This window comes from Orbicella franksi, chromosome 4 (assembly GCF_964199315.1).
Source record: "Orbicella franksi chromosome 4, jaOrbFran1.1, whole genome shotgun sequence".
Lineage (NCBI taxonomy): Eukaryota > Metazoa > Cnidaria > Anthozoa > Scleractinia > Merulinidae > Orbicella > Orbicella franksi.
Genome location: NC_138148.1, coordinates 6,396,223 through 6,410,811, shown reverse-complemented (window position 1 = coordinate 6,410,811; position 14,589 = coordinate 6,396,223). Strand labels below are relative to the sequence as shown.

At 40.1% G+C, this 14,589-nt stretch overlaps 2 protein-coding genes across 2 annotated transcripts in view; both read right to left on the bottom strand.

Annotated features, from left to right (window-relative positions):
• Positions 1-1,129: 1,129 nt before the first annotated feature.
• Positions 1,130-4,637, bottom strand: LOC145484210 (extracellular calcium-sensing receptor-like). The gene has a single exon (XM_081462846.1). It carries the CDS (start codon positions 3,869-3,871, stop codon positions 1,217-1,219), a length of 2,655 nt encoding a protein of 884 aa, XP_081318972.1. The 5' UTR covers positions 3,872-4,637; the 3' UTR covers positions 1,130-1,216.
• A 2,903-nt stretch (positions 4,638-7,540) lies between these two features.
• LOC145484206 (CCAAT/enhancer-binding protein zeta-like) overlaps positions 7,541-14,589 on the bottom strand; it is a 28,923-nt gene continuing 21,874 nt past the window's right edge. Inside the window, exons 23-34 of the mRNA XM_081462843.1 lie at positions 14,461-14,513; positions 13,975-14,021; positions 13,808-13,867; positions 13,386-13,452; positions 12,504-12,595; positions 12,363-12,408; positions 12,020-12,174; positions 11,443-11,493; positions 11,253-11,311; positions 10,103-10,194; positions 9,961-9,997; positions 7,541-9,498 (exon numbers count right to left, since the gene is read on the bottom strand). Coding sequence (XP_081318969.1) covers positions 9,259-9,498; positions 9,961-9,997; positions 10,103-10,194; positions 11,253-11,311; positions 11,443-11,493; positions 12,020-12,174; positions 12,363-12,408; positions 12,504-12,595; positions 13,386-13,452; positions 13,808-13,867; positions 13,975-14,021; positions 14,461-14,513 — 999 coding nt within the window. The 3' untranslated portion in view covers positions 7,541-9,258. The remainder of the gene's footprint in view (positions 9,499-9,960; positions 9,998-10,102; positions 10,195-11,252; positions 11,312-11,442; positions 11,494-12,019; positions 12,175-12,362; positions 12,409-12,503; positions 12,596-13,385; positions 13,453-13,807; positions 13,868-13,974; positions 14,022-14,460; positions 14,514-14,589) is intronic.

The following is a 14,589-nucleotide window of genomic DNA, read 5'->3' as shown; positions in this document are numbered from 1 at the left end:
CCGGCAAAAGGTTATTGTAAATTTACAACAACAACAACAACAACGAGAAAAAAAAAACAGAAAGTTAACGCTTACAATTACATATCCACGAACACTGAATGATCTCACTCAAAAACAATATATTTGGTTAAAAAAAAAAAACTATCAAAAAGTCGGTAAGCTGTTAATGTCGTCACACACGTGGTGACTATTCCCTGCAACAAGTCGCGGGGACAAGTCCCATCGGGTGAACTAGCCATTTTTGCCGCAAAGTCTAGTCGCAGGGACTAAAATTTGGTCTCTGCGACTGGCCCCACGAATTCAAACCAGTTTGAAATTTTGGGACAAGTCCCCGCGGCTTGTTCCTCAAAACGCTTCGCGTGAACTGTTCGTGAGACAAGTCCCTGCGACCAGTCCCTTCGTGGAAAGTCTTCAGGGGACTACAGTAAAACCTGTATCAAGCGGACAACTTTGCGACCATCACTAGTGTCCGCTTAATACAGGGTGTCCGCTCAAAACACGTTCTAATATGTTGTGCAATAATAGTTAATTATTAACTCTTTTGTAACACAGTGTCAAAGACTAGCATAGTACAATGTCCAATCGATCAATGCATCAATCTGAAATAATCTACTTAGCTTTAATTGACATAACTGAAAAATGCTAAAGAAGTCTCAGCTAAACCTTAAGAGGTAAAAAGACCTTGAAGTGTCCGCTTACTGCTGGATTTCTGCAACAAAATGGCTTATTATTGGTGTCCGCGTTTGCTTAACGGAGGTGTTCGCTGAATGCAGGTTTACTTTACAGTAAATGTAGGGGGAAAATTTTGGGACTCAAGCTGGTGTCCACTTAAAAAAGGGTCCGCTTAATTCAGGTTTCACTGTGGTTGCAGGGATTAGTCCCCTCGTGTGTGCCGACCTTTACGGCTTCTACTACAATCCGTTTTTTACTTCGCTTTTTACCAAACAGTCTGAGCTGAAGAATTCTTTGGGATTGAAACTGAGAAAAATGATTTAAACATATCTACCAATACAGATTTGATCTGAAATATGATTTTATCCAACCGTCGAAGAAGCACCCGAAGGATTGACGATTACAATTGTCCAATCAAAAATAGCAAGGAACTCCGAACTTGTCACGACAGCTTGCCGGAACCAAGGGCTCAAACAACTACATCGTAAGTAGGACAGGTTCTTTTAGGTTGAAGTTCTGGATAATGTTCTCTTTATTTTTCTTTCTACAGTTCTTTTAGCTCAGTTTCATTTCTCTCACTGCTTGCACTCGCTGTGGGTGTATTTCCGCTCAGGTTTGTCAACCCAGCGTTCTGCCAGACATAAGCTGTTATCTGCGACCTTATCACCTCTTTGGAGTTTCTCTCTGGGTGGAACAGAATGTTGAATACTTTAGGCGCAAACATACACCCGAGCAAGCCAAACGAGTCCACTAGAGTAGTGGTACAGGCGATTACCGAGACGTACCAGCCCTCCTGCACTGAGAACTCCACCAAATAATAACATAATGCTGACAACAGAATGATGTACAGAGAGAACGCGATGAACCGCGCCTCGTTGAAGTTATCTGGCAGTTTCCGGACTTTGAAGGCGTAAAACGACGAAAGCAGCGAAAGCAGCAGAACGTATGAGCAAACCATGAAATACAGCGCTTTTCCGACTGAAGATCCATACGGTTTACACGTGTAAAAGATGTACTGAGTTGGTTGGATTTTTTCATTTCGAAAGGGTGGGTCTGAAGCGAACCAGGCGGTCAGTAACACAACATCCAGGCTGTTCACGAGAGCAACTAAGGCCACTTGATACTTGGCTTTAGAAATGTAACTTTGCCAGGGCATTCTGGAAACGTCGACTTGAAACAAGACGAATATACGCACGGATTTTAACCACAGAATTGACACGAACGTGGGGTAGATGATATATCGGGAAAACTGTGCAACGCGGCAAATAACATCAGTCGGTTCTGCCAAGCTCAACAGTGCTAGAGTGAAACTGAGGAAGATCGTGAGCAGAAGGACGAAACTCAGCTGTCTGTTTGAAGCTTTGACAATGGCCGTCTCGCGGTACTTCAGGAATACTAGTAACGCGGCAGTGGTCATGCAACATCCTACAACTGTCACACAAGACAGCAACACACCAACTGTGTCCTGTAAACGCAGGTTCTTCACTGGTAGGCTGACACATTTCGTTTTGGCATCGTTCGATTTCTGTTTAGGAGGACACGCAGTGCAGTTGGTGGACCCAGGTTCCTTGCTGACTGTGTCTCCCGGGCACTTGACGCATTTCCAACAACAAGGCGCAATTACTTCCTGCCGAGTTCCGGGGAGACAAACCTCACTACAAACTGAAGCCGGAACTTCTGTATAAACACTGCCGTTTGCCCACTTGATCGCGGAATCGTTTAATCGCAACCTTTGCTGTTCCTTGCTGTTCCAAGATCCCACTATAAATTTGTTTTTCTCGCCCGCTCCGTGCACTTGGATGTTCACTATCTCGAACGACGATTCTTTTGGATCTCCGTGATCGTCAAATTCCACAACACCAGTGAGACCTCTAAAGCTGACATTTTTCAAGAATGGCAAAAGGTCGACCCCTCCAGTCTTAAGTGGTTTTGTCAGTGCGCACTCTCCCCCTTGAAGTTTTTCTTCTGATTCACGGCACCTGATGCTCCTGTCCAAAGCGTAGGCGGCTGCATAGACGGCGTCTATGAGGTAGATAAGATAAGGATCAATCAGTTCCTTAGCCATGCTGCGTGACAACGGAACATCGAAACATTTCGGGTCTGTTTCATAGACACTTTGAACGGTACAATTCCTAAATTGTTTCCAGTACTCAGCCCACCACGGATTTTTACTGAAGCGAGTTTTATTCGGGGTTAGAGAAGTTAAGTGTTTTTCAAACCTTTCGTTCCTGCGATTGTGCGGTTGAATACCGAGGGCGCCATCAAGAAGACTAAAGTATGGGCCAAGTAGGTTGCTTCCCTCTGTGTTCGTTGCGTCGCCCAGAATCCAAGTTCGCTGTGATAACTTTTGTCTGTGAGCTTCTGCAAAGAACTGTTTAGCATATCCGCCGAAGACCCACACGACGATCACTTTGACATTGCTCTGCTGTTTAATTCCAGAGACAATCTGTGTTATGCTCTGGGCTGCGCGAAGCCGTGGAATAAACTCGGAGAAAGCGATACAGAAGGTTTTCCGCTTGTAGGATTCATTCTGTATCGCCGACACACCAAACCGTCCGTAGGAGTCATCCAGAGCTACGGTGCCAACATAGGTCCACTTGAAGTGCTCGAACAGATCCGCTTGCACCCGGGCTTGTTGGCCATCAGGAGGTACCGTTCTGAGAAAGTATCGAAAATGCGCCGAGCTTAGCTCATCACTCGTAGCAGAGAAACTTATAATGGGAATCTTCGCCACGCTTAGAAGGCTTCCAATCTGGACGGCACTGGCTGAGTCGTAAGGTCCAATGATCAGTTTAACGGGGCTGGAATTCTTGCTCGAGCAACAGCAGGAAGTTGTTTCGTTATCGACGCGGGAATTGTTGCTTGAGCACGAATGATACAAATCTGTGTCTCGCACAAACTCGTAAGTCTCTTTGACGGCGATAGAGATGGTTTCGCAGTAGTCGCGGATATCAAAGCCGAGTGTAATGTTAGGAAGGAGTGACGTATCGTTGTTGATTTCCTCGATCACGAAGATCATAGCTTCCGTGTAACCCAGACCGACGGCAAAAAAATCTCCACATCTATCGTGAGCGTCCTTGTGGTGCAACACATTCAGTCCACCGAGAATGATGTCTCCTGACTGAAAAGCCCTCTTGAATCCTTTAAGGGAACTGACTTGTTGAATACAAAGACACCAAACAACAAGTCTTGCAAACATCGTGAGGCGAGAAACGACCGGTCGCGGATAAAGCAATTTGAAACTTTATACGCACGGCTAGGTAGGTGTACCTCGTCTCATGTCACGGAAATAAACAGTCAAGTGCGGATTAGAATTAGAAATTCATCTAAAAATTCTATTAGAAATTCAACTTGGATAACCTTCGCATCACATCCCGAGTGAGCCACTTATAGCAAGCATTCAAACTGAACGCGAGATCAAACTGCTCTTAACCATTTCAGTTCCCGTAGTTTAGATTGTCAGTTCTTCTTACTGACAGCCATCACTTCAGTTCTGAGAATTTGGAGCGACGTCACGACAATATCACTTTCAAATAACTGATGATTATCTTTATCCTCGTCACCTGTGTACTTGATAATGTGTTGGTATTTGAATGAGAAAATGTAGTTTTATCGCTACTGCAAGCGAAAGGTTAAACACAAGACAGAGCGCAATTTCCTATTAATGCCAATGACTATATATGCGATGTAAAAGAGATTTAAAAAAACCAACACAAACGCCTGGGTGTACGTGCGTTAGCATATCGCTTAAAGCACATTTTTTACAGGTTGGAAAAAACAAAATCACACGGGAACAAATAAGTGACCTTCACTTTTGTTAGAAATGTAAAAAGATACAAATAAGACGAACAAAAAGCTTTGCTGGCCAGCTTTTGTTCAAGGGTAAAAGAAACCCGCTAAACTAGTTCAAAATTGAAAATCTTCCAGGTCTGATTAAAGCGGTCCTGCGAAAGGAAATCATTAAAACAGAGCTAGTCTGATTGCTTTTACTTACCTCCGGCTGCTGTGTCAGACTCTTGATTCCTGGTTTAACCTTTGTCTGTTATTAACACTGATCAAAAAATAAATAATAAAAAAACACACTATACTGTCTGATGAGTGCGTAAGCACGAAACTCGGAGTAACAGCAAATCTTGCCTCTTCGTTATTACTCATATACTCAGCTCTACACTATATGTGTATTGAGCACTATTTTAATGGGATCTGCTACTTCCTCATATGGTAATAAAAAAACACTTAAGATAAGAGGAAAGAAAAAAACAAGACCTACAAATTAAAAGAGCAGTAGAGCTAGAGGAGCACATGAACTTGTAACAGGAAGCTACAAATTGTAGGGAAACTTTTTCAGTTTGTACACGTAGTCTAGTTAAGAAGACTTTACATGTACTTCCCCCGCCTAAAATAAAATTCCCTCCCCACTCCTCTTACCCCATCGGGAAACTTACGCCTTCTGAGAAAATTTAAAATATGCCATCCACGAAAACTAAACAGAGACGTTAAACAGGATAAGGAAATGCCTGGACATTCTCTAATTTGAAACTCAGATCATTTCGCTGATATATCTACCTCGGAGATCATAAATAGTGTATCACAGATGAACGCAGGTTGTTGAAAACTGCAACCTTGTAAGATGCGTTTAACAAACGCCTAAAAACAACAAACATATGCACTTGTAAACAAAGAAATAAAAGAAGCCAAAAATTACTGAGAGAAAAACGTTTTGAATTGTATTGAAAATTAGTATAAATCTACTAGAGTTCTTTCACGAATGCCGCTCTCTGATTAGGCTCGCTACTCACTATCTATTCTGTTGTACATAGTGAGTAGCGTGGCAGTGTGTGCTTGTCAACAAAATGACGGCTGCTTCTTTGCGTTTTCGAAGTGTCTAATAAGAGAATTTAGATAAAGTTTTGAACGCCTAGTAGATTTATACTAAAACAATTAGATTATTTGGTCTGGATTTTTATGCGTGATAGTTGACTCGAGCTGCGCCCTCGTCAACTATCACGCGATAGAAATCTCGAGCTCATAATCTAATTGTTAAGTAGAGAGTACTTTCTGAAAGGAATTCTTGGTCGCAATAATGCAAGCAAGGGGTTTTAAAGTTCATCTAAATAGCAATCCATTTTTGTCTGTCTTGAAATTGTTCATCATTTTCACTTCTTCAAAATTACACCATCAGTGTCGAGTTTCCTATGACCTGGCGAGGCAAAGTAACTGTACAGTTAAAACGTAGAGACAAACTAATAAAGATACAACAGGATTATTGCTTACCTTGACACGATGAAGAGAGGGGGCACTTTTTAAAGACTTGTATAAAACGTTCACGAAAACAGCCTCGTGGTTTTCTTTCACGACACGCACGACGGACGAAGCGAAAGAGGGACTACTCGTATTCAAGCCACTTGCATGGTGTTGTCCGCTTCCATTATTTGCCACGAAACTCTTTTGTCGACTTGCTGAGAGACGCGTTGTTTGACGACTCAAGTGTATAAGAGAACAGTCAAAAATAGTCTAGAGTCGAGAAATAAAATGGAAACAAAAAAGTTCGCAAACGGCAGCAGGTTCAGGAAATGTTACACATGTAGAAACACCCCTGGATCAGAAAAAGAACTTATTCAAGTGCATTTTGGAGTTTACTTTCTTACACCCTTGACATATTCAACTTATTACTTCCATCACTTTTATATTCAATATAAATATTCTTACAAACAGGCTTTAAAATCAAAGCGATGAGGAGTCTACAAAAAAAGCAGAAATGCTTGAAGTAACCGACCCCCTTCAGCGGTCATTACTTAACTTTTGGTTAAATGCTTGCCTTACAAAACGATAATGATAGATACTTAATTAACATAGATTTTGACCGCGATTTTACTTCTCCGTTTACTCCTTCGTTTTTGCTGTTTCGATTGAGAAGATATATCAAACACTCGAGACAGTGTTTCATCGGATATCCAAACACCTCGAATTTCGTCAAAAATACTCCGCTGTGCGTCGTATTTTCAACTCTCTTCTCGGTGTTTGGATATCCTGATGAAATACTGTCGTTTATGTTTGATATGTTACATAATAGTGGAAGCAATAAAGAATGAAAAAAAAAAAGGCTTTGATAGAGTTTTTTGCTTTATACATGTTTAAAAAATGTATATATATAGTTTATTTTTTGACCCAACATACGATTTGCATGATGGTGTGATTTGATTACAACTACCAGGATACTAGTATTACTTCACTTTTTCTGTTTCTTATGTTCATCGTTATTAAAACCACACTGGAGCTTCAAAATTTAAATAATAAAGAAAAACCGAGTCAGCTAAATGACCTTGCTCTCCATGAGTTCTCGTAGCTCAGTGGATAAAGCACCCGCCCGGTGTTCGGGAGGTCATGGGTTCGATTCCTATCGGGCACTCAGATTTTTTCTTTGTCCCACGCTCGTGTCATGTTGATCAGCTCACTTTTCACAAAAAACGAGTAGTAGTCAAATGACGCTATCGTTCAAATCTGCTATCAACCAAACATCTCTTGTCCATTCTTGCCCAACTTCATCCCCTCGCGCACAGGCGAACAACAAAAGTTCAAGTAAAGGAAAAGTCATTGTTGACAACTATCAAGATTATTTTACATGTACGCTCAAGTTTCATTTGTTTGTTTGTTTGTTCATTCTTCTTTCTACAAAGGATGAAGACGAAGAAGATACAGAAATCAGGATTATCAAAAGAGTAGAAGACTACTACCCTGGAAAAAAATTCACGGCAAGGTACAATCATGAAAGAGTTTCGGTGTTTATTGAATATGAAGTGCTGCAATAACACGCAAACTGCGGTGATAAACATGGCAATAAAACGCATGTTAAAAAACAAAGTTCATTTACTTGACGTTTCGATTCGTATGTTTCCACATACATCTTAAGAAGTGACCGTTGGGAATAAAAGTAACAACTAAAGCTACGATGGCCAAAGAAAAAGAGTATTTATGAAGTGCTCCAAATCATAGTACAGTACACCATAGTTAATACAGGGGAATGGTTATGACACCCAACAAAGTTCTTTGTTCTATGTTTTTGTTCTCTTTTTTGGCCTTGTCTGTGCACAAAACAGTGACAAAAATACAATAGTTGTTTACTTCTGAGGAATTAACCAATAGAAACGTTTTTGTTACGTAATTCATGCATGGTGTACGAGTGCAAAACAAAAGAAGTGCACGGTCGTGGACCTTTCAACATAACTCTTGGCGTCTTTGTTTGCTCCTTTGATGTTTGGCGGGTTTCATAACCATTCCCCTCTATTACTATGAGTGCACTAAATGCCTCTGACTGGCCCTGCCCTTGACCAACGAATACTTCACACTGCTCGCCTCTCTAAAGTACAACATGCAGGAGATGTACAGAGGACAGAAACTGGCCAACGATCTTGTGGACATTACAGCCACGGTAACAAATGATACTCTGCTTTACTTAATTAAGGAAAGAAAATAGAGAGGAAGCATTTTCTGTGTTTTTATCAAGTAATAGAAATACGAGTGGAGTACAGGAAAAGAAAATGCTTTCGAAGACGAGCTTCTGGCGGCTGTTCCTTCAGCATTTCTACGAGTTTTCTTGCGAGTTTTCTATGAATTTTCAACCAAGTATTCTATCGAGGTTTATTCCGAGTTCTCTACCGAGATTCCTGAACATTTTGAAGAGCGGTAATTGGCTACAAGCCGGTCACTACGAGCTCATATATAGTACAAGTGTAAAGTGCACAGTCATACAAAAGACTGGGATATTTTTTTGTGTCCGACAGATACCAGATGTGCCAGAGGAGCTGATCTGATACACCGAGAATCAAGAAGTACCACAAGACCTTCAAACGTTTAGCAAAACACCAGTCTAACACTTGATTTCACAGAAGAGATTAACCAGTTTTGGTTATTTGCTGATTTCCAATTAGTTGGAATTGAATCTTTGCCATATGCTAGTTGTATTTGCGAGACCGTTTTTCACATTGTGTTTCCGACGCCAAAAAGGTCATTAAATAACATCAAACATCAGGCAATGGTGCTGTGATATTTTATTTATTTACAGTAAGCAACAAAAAGCCATTTTCCTCGCATTTGGTCAAATCTTCTTTCACTCAGTTGTGTTGAACGTAGGTGTACCTCCAATCTCGAACTCGCTGCTATCTGAAATAATTTTTCATTTCCCTTGAGAGTTCAACATAGATGCTTTATCAAACATCATTCTTAAGGGAGCTCAGTAACGGTTTGCACATATTAAAAAATGTAAAGCCTCAATTTTTCAAATTCGTCGTTTGTAATCCGTGTCAATCTTCTCCATCCTTAGCCATCCTTGTTCCTTTATGGTTTATCATTATCTCTTTGGTGTTTTTTTATCTTCTTAAACTGTTATTTTCAGGTTTCCTACCATTTAAAGGTAATTTTGTATGTGGCCAAAATAACTCAAAATACCGTGACTGAGCTCCTTTAAGTTGAAATATTCCATTTATAACTATGGGTTTCCACCGTGAAACGACTCATTTCTGGTATTTAATAAATTATACTTCAAGTGTCATTTTAACATCGCCTGAGCGGATAACATACAGCGCATTACTATCTTTGTCTTTTCACACCTCTCCCTTGCGATTTGGATTTGTTTCTCGGGTTAAACTTGGCTTCTCTACGAGGTCCTATCTTTCTACCTCTCCCCCGACCCCAGTCTCCCTTCTTTTTATTCCAGTTTCTTCCCGCCTTTTTCCCTTCCCATTTCAGTTGCTTGTCGCTGGCGCCCTCTCTCTTGACGTCATAGCTTCCACCACGTGACGCCTTGGAATTTTCCAGCAGATGAGCGAACTGGTAATTTCAAAACAAGCGAGATTAAAAGAAAGCAATTTAAAAGACAACTAAATCTATCAAGTTTTTGTTTTTCAATGGTATATTGTATTAGCTCCTACATTTTGTTTTTCAAGCAGAGCAAGACACGCTAAAAGCAGTGAATGCGGCGCGGAAAGGTAGGAAGATGCGTAACTTGCCAGGACGCCGGCACATCGTCGAGTGTCACTGAGATCAAGTCGTAATTACCTCACTACGAGAAACGATTGTTGCGGAAGCAAGAATGTTTTTTAATTGAAAGCAGCATTTGTTACAGAAACAGAAACTTTTCTTTCGCATGTGCATTAGGGCATTTGAAAGTAAGAACGATATTTTTTGCTTAGTAATGGCTGTAAAAATCTTAGGAAATTTGATTGTCACGACACGCAATGGGGAAGCCAGCATACATAAGGTAAAAAGTATAATGTAATAAAAATGTTGTACCTCTTCAGCCGATGCAAACATCGATGACACGTCACTTCTGAAGAAACCAAGAAGAGAAACAAAAATATGTTACGGAAATAAGCGATTTCAATCACAAAATCGCGAACAACAAACAAACAAACGAGATGAAATATAATTTTACTCTTCCACTTGTCCTTTTTTGGATTTCTTTTTCGGATTCTGACTTCCTTCGTCGTCGGAAAATTCATCAGAGCTCAAGTTTTCGAGCAAAGCCTGGAAAATACAGCAATGAAAACAAGAATTGGACTAAAAATAATAGTCCAAGAGCGCTGTTAACAAGCTATTCTTATGACGCGTCACGTCACACACATCTCTAGAGTCGCGTCACTCGTGACAAGACCCACGAGACTGCAAACAAAGCTTAGAATAACCTGCTTAGCAAGCGTTCCTGTACGATTTCTCGTATGCTGGTTGCGCGAAAATTGGGGCGAGAGAAAAAAAAATCTGACGGAGACGGGGATTCGGTCGCCCTACTATCCCTGACTCCGTCGACTTTTTTGCTCTCGCTCCAATTTTTGGACTGAACGCTTGCTACACTAGCTCCTTCGAACGAACTTAACTTCAGTCGGTTAATGGGAGGCGGCGTGGCCGAGTGGTTTAGGGCTCTGGATTTGAAATCTGGAGGTCCCTGGTTCAAATCCTCCACCCTACCGCTATCTGGATTTGCTCTCGGTAACCCCGAGTTCAACTCCTCGACCGCGTTGTGTAAATAGCCAATTGGTCAGCCTCCCACCAGTTGGGATTCTTAATAGTTAAGTTAAATTTGAAATATTTGTTTATTTATTTACAGTGTCCGCAATTAGCACATTAGTGCTAAATACATCGACACTTAAATAAAGTGATTATTACTATTATTATTATTTATTATTATTATTATAAGTTCTTAAAGTCTTGCCGCTTTTAACTTATGGTACCGAGTTCAATCCGTGAGCCTAGGGCGTTCATAAGTCTGCTGGATTACTTGATGGATAGAGTCCTCCTAAGTATGTGAGCAGTTCCAAGAAGGACGGTCTCCTGTAGCTCTGTCCTACCCCACTGCCCATTTAGTATTATTATTATTGTTATTATTGTTGTTATTGTTATTAATGTTATTATTGCTATTATTGTTATTGTTATTATTGTTATTTTTGTTATTATCATTATTATTACTATTATTATTATTATTATTATTATTATTATTATTATTATTATTATAACTGTAGCACAACACTTTCTTTCCACAAATAACAAAGGCAAAGTTCGTAGCAGTCCGCGGGATGTTACACGCATACCTTTTCGTAATCTCTTTCTGTCGGTTTTCTTTTTTTGCCTTGTGAAGTGACTGGTTCCTCTGAAAACGAGACAACGATGGTGCGAGATATTTACGGTGGAAAATCATCAATCTTGCTTCCACAAATAAATAATAATCACAAGCAAATAATAAGTAAAATTTGATACTTGCTAAAAAAAAAATTTACAAACCCGCTTCTTCGTCGTCGGTGGATGAAAAATCCATGGCTTCGTAATCAAACTCTGGCAAGAGTAGTAATACAAAAAAGTAAATAAAAAGATACACAGTAAGGACTGAGAAATAGGCACGAGGGAAGGAATCAACGCTTAAAATAGTATTGGTATTTGACTTTTATAGATAGCACCCATTCAAGAAAACACGAGCTCGACTTTCCTAATTCTCGTCGTCAATATGTTCTTACAGAGCCGATCATATTGCCATTCTGCCCATAGTCTAATGCCCCATTCACACTAACTAAACTAGTTTAACTAAATCAGGTTTAGGTAACTTTTCCAATTTGCCGATTACTCATTACGCTTTGCAGTCATTTTGAGAAGACAAATTTCAAACTACCTTGCTGACATATTTTAATCATGCAGGTTTTCGCCTTGTGGGGTGTGCACGGTAAAAACAACTACTTTTTAACCTTGTCCAGTAAAACCACTTTTAAACATGTTAAACATGTTGGTGTGAACGGGGTACAAGTCACGCTAACTAAAATTTCCTTTATAACTTCGAGTTTATAACCCGCATAAAATCAGTTTGTACCCTCCTCCGACGAATTTTGCTCTTTTCCCGCCATGTCTTCGCCTTCGCTGTCAGTCTCGTCCTCGCTCTGTTCTTCGTCATCGCCCTCGTCCTCCTCATCACTAGCTGTGTGTTTGTTTTCACTTGCACCGCGCTCTTTAGAGCTCTTTAACTCACTGGGAAGCAAACAGAAAAATGTATCACCGACGATTCTACTTTCCCTGCTACGTAGTCCCAGCTAAGAATCAAACGAGCTAGAGTTTTTGGTGGGAGATTTTTAGTTTTGATTTGACAATAAGAATGGGAAACCATTTGAATTCTTGCATAGGGTTCCCTCTAAACGACAGATATCAGAATTTCCTACCTAGCGAAGTTGAACTCCTCGCTGGATCGCTCTTCTTGAATGTTGTCTGTCAAAAGAGCAGATCAACTGAAGTCAAAACACAGAAACCTTGTAATGACAATGGCATCATTCTGGAGTCTAGCAACAAAAACAAAACCGTACCAAAATTCGAAGCCATCTCTGACGTTTCATCGACAGAATCGTTAGTTTTCTTCTTCCGTTTATTTTCTTTTTTTGCTTTCTGCTTGAAATACCTAAGATGAAATGATAACAACTATAAAGAACGAGAAATGCGGAACCTTGACTACCAAGGTCCGTATATGTAAAGGCACCTCCTTTTGCGCTCTCGATTTTTCCCGGGTATTCATGAATACAGTATCTATAGCTCACAGGGTCCTCCCAAGCACCTCCCTCTTCCTCTCTCGAGGGAAAAAGAACGAGGACTCCCCTAAGCAATAGTCTGCTAAAAAGAGGGGTGACCTGATGGAGAAAAGTGGCTTGTAGGCTATAAACGTCGCAGGAAAAATATAAACGTCTTTTATAAAGAAAAAGCCTGCGTAGTAAGCGTTCCCGTACGAAGAGCTTTTCCGCATTCTGGCCGCGCGTAAATTGGAGCGAGAGCAAAAAAATGATCGACGAAGCACGAAGCCTTGCCCCACCACCCCCTGCTTCGTCGATTTTTTTGCTCTCGCTCCAATTTACGCGCGGCCAGAATGCGGAAAAGCTCTTCGTACGGGAAATCTTGCTACGCAGGCTTATAATGAAACAACAACAACAAAAAGAAACCAACGACTCACACTTGGCAAGGAAAGAATCTAAGATCAAGATACAGCAAAGGAATATCCATGAACTGTAAGCTGATAAAGTTAACTTTTTAGTTCAACCCGTTTACCCAAAAACGATCAAAGTCTAATTTCTCCTTACAGTTTCAACACAATATTAAGCAGACAAGTGGCGAGAGTTGAGCAACACATCAAATAGAAGATACTTTCTTGATGTGCTAAAAAATGTTACTACGGATTAGTACCTCTTTCATAGCAATACCTGTGAAAAAACAGTTCATCTTCTCTTATGTCTTCTTCTTTCTTCAAAAGGAATGCTTTAGCATTCACTGCAAAATGAATGGATAAAATAAACTAAAGCCATAATTTATAGCGTGCTTCAAGAGATGATTGAGCTAGCAGTTTTAATAGGACTTGTTGCTAAGTAACAAAGGGATTCGTCATGATGACGTAATATTCTGAGCCTCATTTCTTCTTAACTCAGTTTCAAGATAAGACTTACTTACGAAAAACACTTACGAAAATAAGCCTTACTCGCATGTCAAAACTTATGTTCTTGTGAAAGGCATAATTTTGAAACAGTGGAAAAACTAAACTTGATAATAGTGTTCTAAATTGAAGAACTTTTACACTCTCAGTGTTTAGATAGAAAACCGTTACTTTCCCGCCTTTTTTCGCTCTTACCAGGCTCCTCGGCCAGCCTACTTGATGACGTTTTCGGCTGCATAAGTGAACCTCCATGATCTAAGGAAACAGAAACAAGTTGCGCGAGTAAAAACACGATAATCTACAAAATGTGGTTTGACATTGTACAAGCAACCAAACGTTTAGTAGCTATGTACGGCACTTACCTCGCTCTTTCCTCTTCGGATTTTTATACACAAATCTGTCCAGAAACCTGCAAAGAAGCATTTAACAATCACACGTCAGAAACACGGTACTGATAAACAATTAAGACACCATCCGAACAAAGAATGAAACAGCGTCTTGTGTGTATCTTAACCAACTGTTTCTGAGCGTTTACACTCACGTAGCCTAAAATTGCCGCCGTTTCATTGTTTAGAGACAACTCTTAAACACTCTTTACAAAGAAAACCTGATATAAATTAACATCTTCCACCATGTTGTGTGCTCTGTCTAAACGAAGTTGGACATAGAAGATTGCAAAAAAAATTATGATATATGATTTTCCCTTTCAGTAACAATAACAAGTTAAATAACAATTCAATAACTAGTACAGTCTATATTTTAGGAAATGACTTGTTTCATAATGGCTCTGCTTTACATCTGGAAGCTCGTGCAGAATTAAAGGAATCTTATTGCACAAGAACATGTACCTCATAAGGGTGAAATCTCGTAACGGGTCTCCCTTGTACTCGATGTCCCCACCCTAGTAAAATAAAGGGACGAAAAGAAAAAGCTATATATTTAGACTTTGAAATCCACTTCATGAGATATTGCTTTGC

Coding starts and splice junctions, on each gene's coding strand:
- LOC145484210 (XM_081462846.1), bottom strand. CDS start 3,871: ATGTTTGCAAGACTTGTTGTTTGGTGTCTTTGTATTCAACAAGTCAGT.